General features: G+C 43.4%; 8 protein-coding genes across 8 annotated transcripts; 6 read left to right on the forward strand and 2 right to left on the reverse strand.

Moving 5' to 3' along the window:
- Positions 1-95: 95 nt before the first annotated feature.
- On the reverse strand, positions 96-2,328 carry EAE98_003057 (uncharacterized protein; the record flags this gene model as incomplete). Its single annotated transcript, XM_038950677.1, has 4 exons — positions 96-1,552; positions 1,599-1,655; positions 1,707-2,179; positions 2,282-2,328. The coding sequence occupies 4 exons, from the start codon at positions 2,326-2,328 to the stop codon at positions 96-98; spliced, it is 2,034 nt and encodes a 677-aa protein (XP_038813206.1).
- Positions 2,329-4,037: 1,709 nt separating this feature from the next.
- Positions 4,038-4,658, forward strand: EAE98_003058 (uncharacterized protein; the record flags this gene model as incomplete). Its single annotated transcript, XM_038950678.1, has 1 exon — positions 4,038-4,658. The coding sequence occupies one exon, from the start codon at positions 4,038-4,040 to the stop codon at positions 4,656-4,658; it is 621 nt and encodes a 206-aa protein (XP_038813207.1).
- A 408-nt stretch (positions 4,659-5,066) lies between these two features.
- On the forward strand, positions 5,067-6,175 carry EAE98_003059 (uncharacterized protein; the record flags this gene model as incomplete). The annotated part of the gene is made up of 3 exons (XM_038950679.1): positions 5,067-5,108; positions 5,157-6,029; positions 6,098-6,175. 3 exons carry the CDS (start codon positions 5,067-5,069, stop codon positions 6,173-6,175), a joined length of 993 nt encoding a protein of 330 aa, XP_038813208.1.
- Positions 6,176-6,986: 811 nt separating this feature from the next.
- Positions 6,987-7,409, forward strand: EAE98_003060 (uncharacterized protein; the record flags this gene model as incomplete). Its single annotated transcript, XM_038950680.1, has 1 exon — positions 6,987-7,409. One exon carries the CDS (start codon positions 6,987-6,989, stop codon positions 7,407-7,409), a length of 423 nt encoding a protein of 140 aa, XP_038813209.1.
- Positions 7,410-8,742: 1,333 nt separating this feature from the next.
- Positions 8,743-9,210, forward strand: EAE98_003061 (uncharacterized protein; the record flags this gene model as incomplete). Its single annotated transcript, XM_038950681.1, has 1 exon — positions 8,743-9,210. The coding sequence occupies one exon, from the start codon at positions 8,743-8,745 to the stop codon at positions 9,208-9,210; it is 468 nt and encodes a 155-aa protein (XP_038813210.1).
- A 560-nt stretch (positions 9,211-9,770) lies between these two features.
- On the forward strand, positions 9,771-13,458 carry EAE98_003062 (uncharacterized protein; the record flags this gene model as incomplete). The annotated part of the gene is made up of 2 exons (XM_038950682.1): positions 9,771-9,785; positions 9,850-13,458. 2 exons carry the CDS (start codon positions 9,771-9,773, stop codon positions 13,456-13,458), a joined length of 3,624 nt encoding a protein of 1,207 aa, XP_038813211.1.
- A 140-nt stretch (positions 13,459-13,598) lies between these two features.
- Positions 13,599-15,268, reverse strand: EAE98_003063 (uncharacterized protein; the record flags this gene model as incomplete). The annotated part of the gene is made up of 2 exons (XM_038950683.1): positions 13,599-14,930; positions 14,981-15,268. 2 exons carry the CDS (start codon positions 15,266-15,268, stop codon positions 13,599-13,601), a joined length of 1,620 nt encoding a protein of 539 aa, XP_038813212.1.
- Positions 15,269-16,539: 1,271 nt separating this feature from the next.
- On the forward strand, positions 16,540-18,540 carry EAE98_003064 (uncharacterized protein; the record flags this gene model as incomplete). Its single annotated transcript, XM_038950684.1, has 3 exons — positions 16,540-16,546; positions 16,604-17,355; positions 17,404-18,540. 3 exons carry the CDS (start codon positions 16,540-16,542, stop codon positions 18,538-18,540), a joined length of 1,896 nt encoding a protein of 631 aa, XP_038813213.1.
- Positions 18,541-18,675: the final 135 nt, after the last annotated feature.

Below are 18,675 nucleotides of genomic sequence, written 5' to 3' on the forward strand. Positions count from 1 at the left end.
TCGCCTACCAGATGTGTCAGATCCCACACCCCAAAATGCAAAAAGATATCCCGCTCGCCTATAAATGAGCCTTTTCATAGAGAGATAATGCCCCTTCAGAAACCAGTCTGATGCCAATGTTCATGCACTCCAAGTCTTCCATTACACATGCCAGGTCCAAACCAATCAAACAATTCTACCACCATGAAATGAAATGCTAAAAGACCGCCAGTTATGCTCCAACTTAATTTTGTTCCGAGCCCCAGTTCAACGGCGGCTATAACGACGAGAGGATACCAGATCCATCGTCTAGCGAGAGAAGAAAGACATGGTTTCGTTATCATGAAAACTTTGAAAAGGAAAATTGACACTCTAGCCAATAAAGTAAGAGACTGCTTATTGTGATGAGCCCACGTTTCGCAATAGTGACGGTAGAGAGATATGCGATTCTTGAAAGAGGATACAAGGGTGGTGGGTGGTGGCATTAATAGTGGAGTGGTAATGTGAGGTTTTGTGACAGGAACAGTAGTGCGACTTCTACTGACTTCCAATGCGAGCTGGGAGGATGGTGTGGGTGAGGATGAACGAGATGAGGTCTCGGATGAAGGATCTTCGATGTATGCTCTTGAGCGCACTCGCTTCGGTTCTCGTTCGTTGACTGGTGTTGCGGGTGGCATGGGTGAGTCGATTGCTTGAATTCTTCCACGGATTCCCGATGAACTACCATGCCGCACACGGGTTGGATTTTGTAAACCCCTTTCTGTTCTGATTGCTTCTAAGATCTCATTTGCACTAGGTCGATCGTTAGGATTGACAGCAAGTAATCTCTTGAGAAAGTTGTAGAGCTGATTTGGTAATTCTGGTCGCTCTCGTCGTTCGTCTTGAAATCCAGACCACGTGCTAATTTCAGCCCTAAGTAGATCCATGTCTTCGAAGTCTTCCTCGAAGCTGTCTGCACTCTTGTAAGGGAGTCTCCGGAAACACATGAAATACAGTATCATTCCCAAGCTGAAAATGTCAGATTTCGTAGTAAAATTTCCATATCGACCAAACTGATCTTGCTTCAAAACTTCCGGAGCACAATATGATATTGTACCTGTAGATCCTGTCGATTTCCTCACAACATTTTCCGCTTGTACTTCTCCGAAGTCGCTTATGAGGCATCTCATGTCACTTCCATCTTGATGTAGCAAGCAGTTGCTTGGCTTCAAGTCTCGATGAATGTAATTCGAAGCGTGTAGATGTGCAAGGCCCGACGTAATATCCTTGAAGAACGAATAAATTTCCTCAAACTGTAATTTCCTCTGCGACGATCTCAGATCCGGTCGTTCTGCACCCCCTCTTGACCTTCTTCGCATTTGCTCCTTCAATTGTTCATTTGTTGTCTGCATATTCGGTGTAGGCCCCGCAATATAACGCAGTAGGTCTCCGGAGTTGCAATACTGCTGAAGAATGTAGGCGCATGGTACTGAGGGACTGAACCGGTTCAATTGAACATCTTCCAGCCAGACATGTCGGTAGGATACGAGGTTCGGGTGAGAAAGTCCCTGCAAGAGTTGAACCTCAATGAGAACTGTGGAAGTTAGTACAGAGCTTCGACGTAAAGAGAATCATAATACCTTTCTCTAACCATGCATGATCATCTCCAACTGGTACTCTCTTGCACGCAAATTGACCTACAGCCCATTAGCACATTATTTCGTATACCTATTCTTGGATCTTCATACCTAGAGACACCCCGTCGAGCTCATGGCGGACTAAGAGAACTACTCCCTTTCCTCCACGGCCTAATTCCTTTTCCTCAATGAAGAATCTCTTGAAGTAGTTTGGGCTGAAAGCTTCCTTCTTTATGGTATGTCCTGTTTCCACTGCTGGAGTACTTGCCACAAATTCTACATGGTCTTCTGCATCATCTACATAGTTCGCAGATGGAGAGGCAGGTTGTACGAGTCTGCGAATCGGACTGGAGGGTGGTTGCTCATTCGGACCGCTGTTTGCAGCATGAAGCATGCGAAAGTATTCTGGAGCTATGAAAGCATTTGCACGAGCGGAAGGAGTAGGCTGCTGTCGTTCGGGAGAGGGTGCGCGCAATGGGCGATGACATGTCGGGCAATCATTCAAGGCGAGACCGGGAGGGGCACTTCGAAGAACTAATTGTTGAGTATTGGGATCCCTTATGACGATCGCATCATCATGACGACTATAACACTAAATATTAGCATGCGTGTGCCAGCTAGCTTCCAGCTTCTAATTCATTCCAATGCCCTCAGCAGAAAGAAGAAGAAAATGAGGGATAACCTACAGTACAATCTCTTGACTGTCTCGAGATGAATATGGGACTAAAGACATGGTCGAGACGGGAGTTGGAGCTTGTGAAGTTAAGCAATTGATTGATGTTATAAAACAAGATCTTTTCAATCTTTTATGTCACATTGTTCAGCATTGGAGTGGATGCTTTATAAGATAAGTCAAGTGTGTATACAAGAAGTGTACATGCAGCGATTGCAGTAATGTGAAGAGACACAACATTTCCATACCAAATGCAATTCCCAATAAACTTTTTATCTTTCGTATGTCGCCATGACATGTTCATCCATGGATGTTCATGTTCATGTTCAGGTTCATGTTATCGGGTCGGGGCGATCATTCTAGCGACTGCCATTGTTGTCCAGGCGTTTCCCTCTCCCCACATGCTTATGTAAGGTTAACCTCAGCCTCACTACGAGTAACATGTCGATTTTGTTTCTGTCACTTCGTACCCATTTTTATATCCAATCTTCAATCTTCAATCTTCATTCTTCAACATTTACGACGGCATGCAACCATGGCTTTGAATTTACGAGGATTTGAAGTTACGGGGCCTTCAAGTTACAAGACCTTCATCAATTACCATAGCTACGTGTGTTGTCACTGAGGCATACAATGAGTCCTTGGAGATTCAACCAACTGTCGATGACTTGATGGATGACTTCGTGACTCTGTTTACGGAGTGGAAACCTCAAAGTAACAAGAACGGCTGGCACGAGGCGGGTGCCTACATCTATCCATCCCGTTTAAATCAAATATTCCGTATCATTATCCTATGATTCACATGTGGGCAGATGGTATGGAAGTTGTCTCAAAGAATGAGCTCCATCATCTCAACCTCTCAATGCTAGACAGCATTAAACATATCTGATATTGATGCTCGGGGTTTGATATCACTACTACTCAACTAATATTTACACTGCATCCTCAAACCCTGACAACGGATGTAACAATGGAATGCTTCAGGAGAGGTCATTAAGTAAGCCATGCCGAAGATAATCGGCGAGGATTGTTTCAATGTCTTACTGTACCACATGATCACCTCGACAACATCCACCAAAGATTCTCCTATGCCCCATATGAAGTTGGTCATTCTACTTCGACATATGCTGGGCCTAATAATACATCTCGCGCACATGGCAACGCGATTATGTACGGGTCTCGCATGCTTTGTACTGAATTCGGAGGTTAATATGCAGCCTGCCGCATTAATCAAACATAGTATATTCCTTCTCGAAGGCGGAAGCCTGCAGAGAAATGTTCGGGGACGGTTAATAATCCCGACGACTGCGAGTTTGATCAGAGTAGAAACAAAGAAGATCAATAGATCTTATCTTATGACCATCGAGCAGTTTTGCACCAGATCGCTGGTAAATATCGGTTGATTCAAGATGTATTTGGCTTCCGAGGAACCACTAACCGTTCAAAGTTTTGACGTCCATTTTGAAACGACGAAGTTCTTTGTTTCCAAATTTGGATCTGGATCCTTCCTTACATACTCCGGCTTGTACCTTAACTAGTTTGAGGCCACAAACGAGCACATCTATTGGATAGTATACAGAAGCTCTAATTTTGCCAAGGGCCAAAATCTTCGATAGAACAAAGAGTGAAATTCACATTGTTCTATTGCAACTTCTAGAAACTTATCTTTATTGAAAAGAATTATTTTGGTGCTTCCATTTTCTTGATGAAGCATTACATATAAATTTGAAAGCCAGAGATGATAGAATGAATCTTCAAGTGCGGGCGCTATGGGTAATGAATGCTTGATAATCGGTGTAATAATCATTGTTGTTACGGTCATTGGAGGTGCCATTAGCTTTTTCGTATGGTACCAATTACGAAGATCAAGACAGTACAATGGAGAAATACAGATGAACCCTCTACAAGAACGCCGTTCAGATGGTCGACGTGGACGAGCACATAGAGAAGATCGCCGCACACAAAATCGTCATCAAGGCAGCCCGGGTTTGGCCGACATTATTGGCAACTCTCTTGACCGTCCTAGGGATAGGACAGAGAGTAACAATGGTCGAAGCCTACCAGATATTGTAATTCCACCACCCAAACAACGTAGAAAGGCATCTGCAGCTCGTTTGAAGAAAGCGAAGAAACGAGACATCGCCGAGGAACCACAAGATGGGCCAAGTACAGCTAATGCTGCAAATCGGTCATCAGATGGCGTGCGTATATCTACTTCACATGATGGTCAGTCTACAGTAGGAGTTGGAGTAAAAGGAAAAGGGAAACCAGCCCCCGAAAAGTTTCAAAGACCAGTCGTCTCTCCTGAGAATTTCGACACTCCTCTCATTACGGTCGAATCTTCTCCAAGCTGTTCTCAAGAAGAGGGAAGTCTTAGATCAGAGTCTTAACCGATCGAACTGGCAAAAATGGGGGACAGCTAATATGCTGATAAATCATGTCAATTTGTAATCTCGGGAAATAATGACAGCGATTTTACCGAACCCTGCATCGCCCACTGCTAAACGAAACAAGGGGAATTGCTTGCGGATCGAAATGTAAGATCCTCCCCTTATATATCAAGCTTCAGTTAAGATATTGGCAAATTTTTGGAGTATGGAAAATGATCAAGTCCGAACCCAGTAAATATTAGTCAGTGTAAAGGAGAATTATGATATGACACAGAAAGGAAGAGCGGGCTGTCTATATAAGGTACACTATATCCGGAGGTGGCAGACTGAGGTTTCTTGTGATACTATTTCTCATTCCAATCATCACACAATATTGAGGGGATAAAAGACAAATCGCCTTGCTAAAATATGTCGAAAATTATTGTTATAACCAGTGTCACCGGTGCCCAAGTGCTTATTCCCATAACACTCAGATGTACAAATACTAAACAAAGATAGGGATCATCAATTGCTGAGACATTTCTCCGCTTCCCAGAATGGCGAGTTCGAGGCACAACGCGCAATCCAGCAAGTCCGGCTGCTCAAGTATTAGCAGAAAATGGAGTCGAAATCGTTCAAGCGGACTTTGATGACAGACCATCACTTTCTTCAGCTTTTCAAGGAGCTACTGTAATCTACTCCAATACCGATTTCTTCGTGCATCTCTTCACAGGCATATCCACAGGCGCGCCTCCTGGCCGCACAGTCCTCGAACACGCATATGATCGGGAAGTTGCTCAAGGGATCAATATCGCAGAAGCAGCTGCTTCACCGAGCGTTCTCGAAACGTTGGAATATTTCATATACTCCTCTTTGAGCGATGCAACGAAATGGAGTAAAGGTAAATATACCTCGGTATATCATTTTGATTCGAAAGCAGAAACAGTCCGGCAGGTTGAATCTCGATTCCCGGATTTGGCAGCGAGAATGAGTACCCTCCAAATGGGATATTATGTCACGAACTGGAAAGCTTTTCCACCCATGGCACCGCAGAAACAGGTCGATGGGAGTTTTTTGTTCGAGAGACCTTTGAGTCCAGATAGTGTGGTGGAGTTTGTCGTGACGCAGAGAGATACGGGAGGGTTTGTTAAAGCATTGATTGAGATGTCGCCAGGAAAGAATCTCATAGGTGTTTCGGAGAGAATGACTTGGAAAGAATGGACGAAGATTTGGGGGGATGCTTTAGGGGTCAAGGCGGAGTTTAGACAGGTCTCTAAAGAAACGTTTTGGAAAGGGGTACCGGATGCTATGAGGGAGTTGCAGGTTGCTTGGGAGTATGTGGATGAGTTTGGTCATACGGGTGGTGATCCGGAGGTTTTGAGACCGGATGAGGTGAGTTTCTTTTTTACTTTTTTTTAGATTGGGTGGTGAGAGATACAGTGCTGATATTTAGTGTATAGCTCACCGTCAAGATCCCCGTGACGTCGATGGAGGAGTATATAAAGAGTGAAGACTGGTCAGCTGTCTTGAATTCTTAAAGAAGGAACTTTCTATTTATAGGAGCAGCTATATTTCCATTTTTTTTAATCTGTGACACTCAAGAAACACAGAGCTATCCGAAATAGTAATTTCATAATATAATCGATGATGAATCATCTTCTTTCCCGCTTTCAAAGTCCCTCTCTCACTGGTCTCCTTGTCTTTCAACACGCATCCACATTCTCGGGATTCAAACAATGATGACTTGGGCTGGGATGGCCATCCTACTTCGGTTTATAGTAGTTTACTTGTTTGCTATGTTTGTTGACTAGCTTGTATTCAAGATTGGTTCCAATATCTGTTGCTATCACAACGGCAAAGACAATGTCTTCTTCATAAAAACCTTGAAGAAGATTTCAATGATTTCATATGGCCTTTTTAAGCTCAGACCTAAGAACTACGAGCTGCGAGTGTTCTATGTAATTTGAATCGTCTGGGGCCGCACAAAATCACGTATGTATATTCACTCGTACGTACCGTAATAGTACCGGGCATAGGTACCAAATGATGGATAGGTATGGATGCTTCTTCAAAGAGAAATGACATCATCCCGTAATAATGAGTCTGGCTGATTGAATATCGAACCATCATTCTATTGCATCAAGAATATACTTTAATACGGTCCATTATATAGTCCCGCTTCGTTCATAAGCTAGCTGCAGTAGCGAAGATTTGTCACAGCGGGTACATTCTATTTAACTTCCAAATATCATCAACCAAGTCCAAACTACTCCTTCCTCACCATTCTCAACACCATCAGAATCTCAATACTCAATACCCAACATTCTATTTGAATATATCCACAACAATATGTCTACCCACAACTCCCAGGTACTAGATTCTCACGAATCCAGCCCAGCATTGCACACCCCCGAAGATAGCGGCAGCGACGATACAAGCACCAGCCCTCCAAGATGCACAGTTCCCAAGACACTTTGCGAGTTCCAAGTTCGAAACATCCAACTCAATGATAAATATACAGAGCTACGCTGTCAAAATGCCGAGCTCAAGAATAAAAACGATAAGCTCCAAGAACAAAATACCCAACTCCAGGATGGAAATGTTGAGCTCCGCATTCATAATGCGGAGCTGCAAGCTGAAGTTGAGAAGGACGTCGCTATTGCGCAAATGCGAGAGCGATTGGTGCAGCCTGTTAAACAGGATAAGGAGGAGTGTGAATGGCATTTTTTGATCTTGTGGATGATTATTGCCTTGGTACTTTTTAAGCTTTGAGGATATCTATTTAGGTACATGGAGTTTTAGGGTGGAGAAAAGGGAGGAGTGGTGTGTGAATTTTGAGATGTTGGGGAGGTTGGTGGCAATCTTTTGGTTGGGTTATTAGGGTTGATTGGCTTATTTATTTTGGGTTGGAGAGTTGATAAGATCAATTGCGGATTGGTATGGGGGGCAACTAGGTGTTGACAGCAGGTTGGAAGGATTCAATCTGGCTGTCAGGGTCCGGTTAGATGGATAAATTGTGATACAGAAAAATGTCTTCGTTTGGCATATACTTGTAGCTTGTCAATCACGAGATAAATGAAAGACTAGGTATCGTGGATAACTAAATATCATTTGCTTTTTCTCATTATACTCTTGATTTTTAAAGAATAGCGAGTTTAGTTGTATGATTACTGATCTTAATTTGTGTAATACATTACAAGTTTACATGATGATGATGATGATGCCATGTTCATGCAAAGACGGAAGTATAAGTGAGATTTAATGCGAATATGTACTTACCTAGAAGTATCTGTATAATAGGATGTTGGAAGCGGAAAGGTGGATGGAGGTCGTTAGTTTGAAATATCTTTGGGTTTGATCAAAAATTATTGAGCGGACTAGACGTTCGTTACACATTTTTAATAGTCGTTGGATATTCTCATGCTTTAGAATTGAGGTCTTTGATCTTCTGTGCCACTTAAGGTCGATTATTGGTGCGCTGCAATGACGCTGATATATCTTCCCCAAAAGTCCCCTCGAGGGACTACAGCCTGTTATCATCACTTGATTCCATGCAACACTACCTCTGAATTCTCTCAACATGATTTTCTTTTATCAGAATAATGACCCATTCGCGAGCTGCACAAGTGAGGTTGACGGAAAAGTATGTCAAGAATGAGGATAGGTAGTCTATGTTGAATGCTTCAAAATGAAAGGCAAAAGGGGGTCTGCCTTTAAAAGAGTCCATTTTTCTATGTATTTACTTTACAAAAAGTGTTGGCAGTATCGAGATACTACGAGAAACGCAATCTATCAGTGGCAATGAGATGTCTTTTGTACCACAGAATTGAGAACTTTTAAGACATCCTTGAACTTGCGTACAAGCGGGTCGTTTTTCAAGGAGACAAATAAAAATTCAAAGTTACAAGAGACTTCCCCAACAGAAGCTTCCACTTGTAGAGTCTTTGATGTGTATTATTAGTTACTGCTCGAAGGAAGATCGACTTTTCAAGAAAGATGTACCTTTTTCTGCAAATCAGTTCCAAAACTTGCAGGACAAGAGTAAAAACTGATTTAAGATGACAGTCAGCCGTTTAAATTCCCTGTCTGTCTTATCAAAAACGAAATGTTTAATCTGAGCAGAAAACGTGCTTTCATCCTGTCGTTCGGACTAGGAATAGCCTCCGCTGTTGCTTCGAAGTTGTATCGCTCTCGCGTGTCTACTCAAGACTTGTCTAACAGTGTCACTGAGGGGACAAGAAAAATAATCAAGGATGACGCAGGTGGCGAGCATCAAAAGCACCCTTCAGGAAGCCACAGCAGTGAACTGACGATCCGCCAAAATCAAGGGCTGGGTATATCTTGCACATGTCTACCAGGCGCTTCCGAGATAATCAGCTTCCAAGAAGTCAAGGAGATCATGTCAGCCTTCAAAAAAGCGGGCGAAAACGATTGTAAGGGATCCCAACGACGTGTATATCGGGACAAGATAATCGAAGGGTTCCGTTTGGGTATCGAGAAATTGTCATGTGAGACACTCGAAGAGATCTACGAGTGCATCATTGAGAAAACTTCTCAGAAGAACGGAGCATGAATAAGCAAAAAGAAGTGAAGAGATAGATGGGAGAGCAGCTGAGAGACTTCATATGCAGCCGAGGATTATGTACATCGTGAAACGTCCTGCACTAGCTGGCCTAATCTACTTGTTAGTGAGTAGAGAAGAAGGGAAGAGGGGGCGCAGAAGAATGGCAAACTTCTAGAGCAAACGACATCAAAGAAAGGAAATGAAATCATACTAAGTAGACATATTGAGCAAGTAGAAGGTATCCAATTGAGAATTTCCCAGTAGCCCATGAAGCGTGAATCAATGACGAATTTTGAAGTTTCATTCCAAGAGCTCACTAAGAATCCATTGTGTTGATCTGTTCGTTGACAAATAGATGGAGGAAAGAAACTCGCACACCTTTTAATGAGTAGGAAGGATTCACCGCCATTGTGGCAGAATTTTGGAGAAATTTCGCAAAACTCCCCATCTATCTAGAGAGTGGTCAACTGGAATACATTCACGACGGTCATGGTATTTTGTCTTGGATATTTCTGATATCAAACTACTTACATAAATATGCAGATATTGGTCAAAATCTGTCAATACCAATGTCTTCTTTCAAGGTTAGTAACGGCTTCAACAATGCCAAAACTCGACGTGAACACCAGCTCACCTGCTTCAATATAGCATAACCACTCACTGAGCCCAATTTTGGCTGTCGAGTTTTACCATACTTCTACTGGTAAATTGTTAATTCTTGCTGCTGAGGGTCCTTCTTTAAAGATTTATGATGCCAAAACTTCCAGGCAGATTGGTCAATGTAGAGTCTTTGACTCACAGGCGATTCACGGTATCATCATTAGAGAATTGAATAATGATTCCACAGACGATTTACAGGTAGTTATTTGGGGTGGCCAATGTTTGACCTTAATCCGCAAATCGCAAATTGAGGAAATCATATCTCAACATGTGACCAGTATCACGGAAACTGCAACATCAGCCAGTGACTGGGTTCTCAGTGTTGCTTTTTGTCCTTGGGAAAATGATGGCTGTGTCATGGTCACTGCTCACAATGCAATGGTTCAAGCAACGCTATCAAAAGAAGACAGAACCATAAGATTGCGTCAACTACAACCTTCGTCGCGATCTATGTTGTACTCTGCAAGTCTCGTTTGCGAGAATCAAGATACTGTCATAGTTGCAGCAGGAACTATCTTTGGCGAGATCATTGTTTGGAAATGTGTTGCTGCTGAAGATAACTCTACATTCCACAATGAAGCCCTCTTTGTTTTCACTGGTCACGAGGGTTCCATTTTTGGAGTGGATATATCTCCACCGATCATGGGCCGTGATGGAAAGACCACACGATTGCTAGCGAGCTGTAGCGACGATCGTACAATACGGATATGGAATCTTGCGGAGGGCTCGCAAAATGATGCAGATGCTATGAAGCTAGCTGCTGACTTACTGCCAAGAGAGACAGGTTTTGGAGAGACAGCAAAATCCCAGCAAGACTCCAATGGCTTCAACCGATGTATTGCGGTAACAATGGGTCATGCGTCTCGTATATGGGGTGTCAAATTTCACTGTCCTGATAGATCAACATTTGGAACCTTGCCAATCACTATTCTTTCTTTTGGAGAAGATTCAACAGCACAGCAATGGACACTAGAACTTGGGAGCGAGCTTCAAAATGGAAGCAAAACCTCTGATGTTTCTAAACCTAGCTCAAATAATCTTGCTAAGTTAACACATATCAAGACATTTGCATTCCATACTGGAAAGCACATTTGGTCAGCAGCTATTACTCAAATCGAAAACAATCAGAATTTACTTGTCACTGGTGGAGCAGATGGAAAGATCTCAACATATTTTTTTGAAGAGGAGAGAAAAACAAGTCCAACTCCTATCGACGGATCGAGCAATAATGCCGTGGAAGACTCTGCAATGGATAATTTTGTCGAAGGCTCATATTACTCGGTAGCTTTCGAGCTCGAAGATGTGTTGAAATCTCTTACTAACGTTGAAACTTGTTCCAATCAGGAACATGAGCAAGAGTCCGTCGTATCGAAGAAGAACAAGAAGGCGCCCAAAGATGCCTTCAATCGCTATGCATTCGTTTCTGAAAGTGATTTCCTGATTACGACAACATTTGGAAGAATTCTCAAGGCCACTGTTAGAAATCCGGTCAAGTTCGAAGAAATTTTTCTACCCGAATCCAGTACTCAAGACCTCAAGTCATATTCTATTTTGAAAGGAAACTCAAATCTGGGATTATGTGTCTTGGCGGGCACTACCGGGAAGATATTCTTGTATCAACCAGGACTGCCCATTGTTCAAATAGGACAAGTTGAGCGAAAACCATCGGATGTTTTCATCGTCCCAGGAAACGATAATAAATCAGTTGAATTGTTGGTTACATTATTAGGAAGTCAAGAACTGACAATATTGTCTTTTAACCTGGAATCTTCTGGGTCACAACCTATTATCGACAGAAGGACTCTCTCGTTGCCCCCGAAATTTATAGTCACAGGTGCTGGTACATGTAACGGCAATCTTATCATTGGCTCTAGAGAAGGCCAAATCGCGGTACAGGACACCGACACAAATACGATGAGCACCTGGAACTCGCCTGGCAAAAAGGATGCTATTACTTCCATTGTTGCTGTACCCAAGACCGATTCTCAGCAAATCACAAGTTATTTCGCAATCACAAGTCGGGATGGGTTATATGCCATATTTTCATACAATAATGAAGCTACGCCAAAAATTTCGCACGTACATTGTGCTGCACCACCATTTGGACCCATGATTGAAGCTTGTTGGTTTCAAGGTTCTGATTTAATCCTATATGGATTTAAAAGCAAGAGTCTTATCGTATGGAACGAGACGAAACAGTCTGAGATTATGCGTATTGATTGCGGAGGTGCACATCGAGCTCATGCTTATTCTCCATTCGAGGGAGTGCAAGGAGGTGGTAGTGGTCATTTGATATATACAAAAGCATCACAACTATTCCTTCATTCCCAGAGAGTTCCTTCTCATCGCACCATAAAATCCGGTGGTCACGGGCGAGAAATAAAAACCTGTGCAATAGGAGGCTCTCCCCAAATGATAGCCACCGGTGCTGAAGACACAAATATCAGAATCTGGCGTTACGAAAACAACCATATTCAAACCCAGGATCAAACCCTCACCTGCCTCTCCACAATCCAAAAACACACAGCAGGTCTCCAACATCTTCACTGGCACAACTCGCACTATCTCTTCAGCAGCGGCGGCGTCGAAGAATTCTACATCTGGCGCATCCAATCCATCCCTGGCTTCGGTCTCGGAGTCATTTGCGAAGCTTCTTGTCCCGATCCTACTGCCGAACAGGATTTACGCATTATGTCTTTCGACGTATCTGATCTTCCTGGAAGGGATCACGAAGAAATGATCATCACGCTTGCGTATTCAGATTCGACCATGCGCACATATCTCTACTCGAGAATCGGCGGATGGAAATTACTGGTCAGGGGTCAATATACATCTGCATGTTTAATGCAAATAGGCCATCTACACATCTCTCGCTCGGAACTCACGTTCCTAACTGCGGCTACGGATGGAAGTCTCTGTATCTGGAGCGCTCCTCTCGATCTCTCCCATCAACCTCAAGACCCCGCAGAAATTCCAACCTCCCTCCCACAAATCTCCAAACCCATCCTCATCTCCCACACCAAAACTCATCAAAACGCCATCAAAACCCTCGCCTTCAAATATATCTCCGCTGCATGTCTCGTCGTCATCACCGGCGGCGACGATAACGCAATCGGTATAACACTGTATCCCATCTCCGTCTCCTCTCCCGGCCTCCATACAAATCCCCATACTTTCCAGAAACCCATCACCATACTCCTCCCCGGTGCACACGCAGCCGCTGTTACAGGCTTAGTATTTATCCCTCATCCTCATCCTCATCTTCATCTTTGCTCTGCAGAAACTGCAGATACTGCAGAAGAGAAGAAAGAGGATATGTATATCATATCTTCTAGTACCGATCAGCGGGTCAAGACGTGGCGGGTTGGGATCTCTCTCTTTTTTACAGCTATATCTACAGCTACATCTACATCCACAGGTGCAAGAGAAGAAGAGACATGTCCGGTAGATATCGAGATGATTGGGGATGAATTTACGGCGGTGAGTGATATTGGGGATGTGGGATTAATTCCTGGGGCAGATGGGAATGGGAATGAGGCGAAAGCGATTATTGTCGGGAATGGAATGGAGATATGGGGGTTAGAAGAGACGAAGTAGAGTTTTGAGAGTGATGGGTGGGGAAGATAGTATAGCATGATATGTTACAAAACAGATATGAAAAGAGAAAATATTCTTTGAGAATTCATTACATCGTTATTCTAAAAAGCTGCGAGCCAACTACGATAAATGCCAATTAGCTAGCTAGCCATTCTACTCCTCTTTCTCCATGCTTTGATTTCCTTCAGCACATTCATAACCAGCGGTACACCCACTGGCCCTAATAATGGCATGTAAACCGCGACTTTGTGTTCATCCGGGAAATACACCTGGCCCACCATACTCTTTTCGAAGAATGCCTTTTCTGCCGCCTCTTCCGCGATACGTGCATGAACCAACCCGTCATTGCCTCCTAGTCCATCACATGCTTTTCTCAAATGTTCGATAGTTGTGTAGACGCCATCTTGCACGGATTCCGGTATACTAATCGAGGGGAGCGCTTTAGTTAATCGCGCTAGACTTCCCAGTGTTCCGCTTGCTTTCAGGAGAAGACCTGCGCTACGTACACGCACTAGTGTCATTAAGCGGAGGGGAAGAGATCCGGTTTCGGGGGCACCCATCAGAGACATTAGTTGAGTTGAGAAAGTAAGCATCGCGGGGCGTAAATCTGAGATGTCGGATTGGATTACTACGCCACCCCATTGAGGGATTAACCAGCTCTTTCCACCTCCTTCGACTTCCATATCGCCTGCATAGAGAATGAAATTGATTGTTGGGGCGCCGCCAATACTGGGACTTAAAGGCCATTCTGCGGCATTGATGAAGCCGCTTAGATCCTCTTTTCGTAGGACATTTCCGCTAACACCAGGGGTAGCGTAAAGTTGGACTTGGGTATCGATTGTGAAGTTGCTGATTGAAGTAAAGCTATCGAGTAATGGTTTCATGTGTTCTTCCAGCGCAGCTTCAATATCCCAAGATGAGGGAGTGGCAGTTGGAGTAAAGAGGGAAAAGGTCAAATGATAAGTCCCAGAGTATTTCAATGAACGCGTTGTCCATTTGGCTAGAGTATCTGCCACTTCTGGCGCCAACGCTTTTGGACTTCTTTCTGGCGGAGCAGAACTAGTAGAAAGTAGATATGCAATCATAGCTTGTTCTTCGGCAAACACGCCCCTCAATGTATTCGCAATATACGTCGCTAAAGAAGAAGTTGATGACGAACTCGAAGGGATCTGATTTGGAGGATAGTATATATCTAAAATGGGCGCGTATGCTTGTAAATTCGCCGACGACGCTGTTCCAGGTAGAAGTCTAATAGTCAAAGCAACATCCTCTCCCATGCCTCCATATGAGAACCCATTTGTAGTCGCGGAAGCATTGTTGGGCGGGGAAAGCTGCAATCGTAGATGATGTGCGGAGAAATCATTTAAATCATCTAACGCATGTTGTGTAGTTCGTAGAAGATTTTGAGCTTCGTTCTCTTGTAATGACTCGGCTTCTATTGAGATTGTGAGTGGAAATACTGGTCGACATGCCTACATTCTTCAATTAGTTTAAGCTGTCTATGTATATGAAATTAACATACTCTTCCTTCGGCCCAATCTGTCATCTGATCTAAAGGTAATGGCGCTCTATAAATGGTGGTTGTCCTCCACCATATTGGCACACCAAGTAACAATATAATAGCCCAGAATGAAATTAGAACTTGGATTCGCATGCGAGCATTTTCGGGCTTCTCAGGAGGTGGTTCCTTTCTCTTCTCTACTGCCGTCACAGCATTTTCGGGTGATTTATCATCATTAAAGATTTTCACATCTTCACCTATAGTTTCTATCGGACCTGAGGATGCAGGTTCATTTGTTGATATTGACATTATGAAGTTTGGATGTCCATTTGTTGATAAGCAGGTACCTGGGTAGGTATGTGTTGATATCGTGGAAGTTCCGCGTTGCGTTTGGATGCGCCGCTATTTGCGACAAGCAAGTTTTAGCGACGAGAAGGCTGAGATGAAATGAATGAGGTGACAAGGCTGAATAAAAGTGACAAGGCTGAGCCGATGCTTCCATTGAAGGCTTGACGCATAAGGTTAAAGTTGCGTTCTAAAGCCTTGAATAGCGGGGACCAGCACACACTCGTGACACTCACTAAAACACCTAGTCGAGCTAGTGCCCACGCCCGTAACTTACTCTCGAGCTACTCTACTACCCCTACTCTACTCGTACTACTACTCTAGTATTCCAAGGAGTTTTCGTCATAATGGATGTCAAACTTCATTGGGGAAATGATCCGAAGATCCCCAAAAAACCGTTAATTGATCAAGTTCTAATTCATCCAACCAAATATATGAAATCAATCAGCGAATCCACCATCCAAGGAGGGTCTTCATCCCATCAGTTGTCGTACGAGGCCAATTATCATCCGCCCATATCCGTCCATATCCACACATATCCATACACGAAGAGTGCAGCCATACAAACAAACGCTTCAAGAGGACGGAGAAAGATGTCTATCTGTGAACTCCACATGAATCGCATAAATTGCCAATTTGTGCTATGATTCGTATGTAAGAGGAAGAGACGGTGCAATGACCCTCAAACCCTGACTCTGCACTGAAAATTATCGTCGGATATGGAACCGCTTTCGCATCATCTGCAGCTTATTCGTTATTACATTCCGAGTACAATGCCTCAGAACAAAGCCATACTGTGCGAGGAAGCCATCCTCCGTGCCGAGGCACACATACCATTTGAGGAATGAAACTCCCCAAAAGGGTCCAACGGCGAGATGTTCGCATGCATATTACCCAGACTTCACCCATATTAATATGTGTACGGTAAGTTTTTAAGGTACAGTCTTTCTCAGATCTGTTGCTTGCTGTCGTCCCTTCCTCCGTTCAAGATCCTTTTTTCGCCTTGAATTTACTCATTCGATTAATGAATTTGAGATTTTATAACTGCATGGATATCGAATCTCTTATCTAGGCAATCGATTTTAACAGCTTTGCTATTCTATCCTCACTTGAAAGTTGGACTGTTTCTTGAAGACAGCATCCAAAGGTTAATTGACTACCAGATACCGTAGTCTTACGGAGCTCTACCAGTCTTCGTCTGACAGCTGAAATACTTTCACGACATTGTTATCAAAATGCCAAGTCAGTTTACATCGCTCCGGCCAACAGAATGAGTTCGAAATACTAACAATTCAATAGTCCCATTGGCTTTAGCAGCTCCAGCAGCGTTGGCTGGTTTGGCATACGCCAATGCGAAACTTTCTTTGAGCTACGATTATCAATTATTGGGTGCTGCATTAAAAGCATATTCCTTTACCAGCAAAAGAGAAAAAGATGATCGTCTTAACATGTTTTATGTACTCGAGGAGCATGCGAAAGGAAAATTTGCAAACGACACATTCATCATATTCGAAGGCAAGAAATGGACATTCAAGGAAACGTACGATATAGTCTTGAAATATGGAACATGGCTGAAAAATACCCATAATGTTAAGCCGGAGGAAATCGTTGCTATGGATTTCACCAATTCAGATAATTACTTCTTTCTGTGGTTTGGATTATGGAGTATAGGTGCCAAACCGGCCTTCATTAACTACAATTTGACGGGCAAGGCATTATCCCATTGTGTCAAAGTCTCCACTGCAAGGTTATGTATCGTGGATCCAATGGTCGAAGAGAAACTGACGCAGGAAGTTCGGGATGAGCTTCCGGATATCTCTTTTCAAATTCTCACTCCCGATGTAGAGTCTACGATCATTTCCACTGAAGGTGTTCGAGAGCCGGATTCTACCAGATCCAAGCAAACAAAGTCAATGATCGGAATGTTGATATACACCAGTGGTACTACAGGCTTACCAAAACCCGCAGTCCTGGCTTGGGGTAAGGCAAACTTTGGATCGACTATCATGCCGAAATGGAGCGGATACAAACGACCCGATGTCTTGTATACTGTGCGTCTACCTCTTTCATTTTGTAGTTTGAAATACTAATTTCCGTAGTGTATGCCTATGTACCATTCTGCTGCTAGTGTTCTTGCTGTCTTAGCAGCTTTGAACATGGGCGCAACAATATGTATCGGCAGAAAGTTTTCCACAAAAACATTTTGGAAGGAAGTTCGAGAATCAAACGCGAATGTTGTTCAATATGTCGGGGAAGTCTGTCGCTACCTCTTATCCGCACCTCCTCAATACGATCCCGTGACAGGCGAAAATCTAGACAAGAAAAATAACGTTAGAATGGCGTTTGGCAATGGCCTAAGACCTGATGTATGGAACAAATTCAAGGAACGATTCGATATCAAGACTATCGCCGAATTTTACTCCGCTACTGAAGGTGCAGGAGCTGGCTGGAACTATTCTAATAACGAATTTAGCAGGGGTGCAGTAGGTCGTAACGGATTTATTTACTGGCTCGTATTGAGGAAAGGATGGGCCGTGGTCGAGTTGGACGTTGAAACGGAACAACCCTATCGATCGAAAGGTACCGGATTTTGCACCAAAGTACCTTATGGAACTCCAGGAGAAATGCTGTATAAGCTTGATCCCGCCGATATAAGTGCAGGCTATCAAGGGTATTTCAACAATGAAAGCGCCTCCGATAGTAAAGTATTACGAAACGTTTTCGAAAAGGGTGATGCATGGTTTCGAACAGGCGATATTATGACATGGGAAAATGGTGAAAATGTCTTCTTCAATGATCGAATCGGTGATACATTCCGCTGGAAATCGGAAAATGTATCAACAAACGAAGTAGCAGAAGCGTTATCCACTCATCCGGCTATTCAGGAGGCAAATGTCTATGGAGTTTCCCTGCCCCATCATGATGGACGAGTAGGTTGTGCAGCTGTTATTCTAAAAGATCACAATCCAAACATTATGAAGGATTTGGCGATCCATGCGAAAAAGTCACTGCCAAGCTATGCGGTACCAGTGTTTTTGAGAGTTAAGAAAGAGGGAGAGGAAATGGAGATTACCGGGACGGTAAAGATGGTTAAACATGTGATTCGGAAGCAGGGGGTGGATCCGAAGGCGATCGAAGAGAGTGGGGATCAGATGTGGTGGTTGAGAGGGGATGAATATGTAAAGTTTGGAGAGAAGGACTGGAATGAATTGAATGGGGGGAAGGTTAAACTTTAGGAGAGCTTGTTTTGAGCTCTGAATTTCGAATCTTTGAATGCGGATAGGCGTTTGAGCGATGGGATGGAATTGGATCAATGGGAATGTGTTTGGTGTTTGGTACTGGAAAGATACTGGTTGACTGGTTGTTTTTAT

This window comes from Botrytis deweyae (assembly GCF_014898535.1).
Source record: "Botrytis deweyae strain B1 chromosome Unknown BDEW_005, whole genome shotgun sequence".
NCBI lineage: Eukaryota > Fungi > Ascomycota > Leotiomycetes > Helotiales > Sclerotiniaceae > Botrytis > Botrytis deweyae.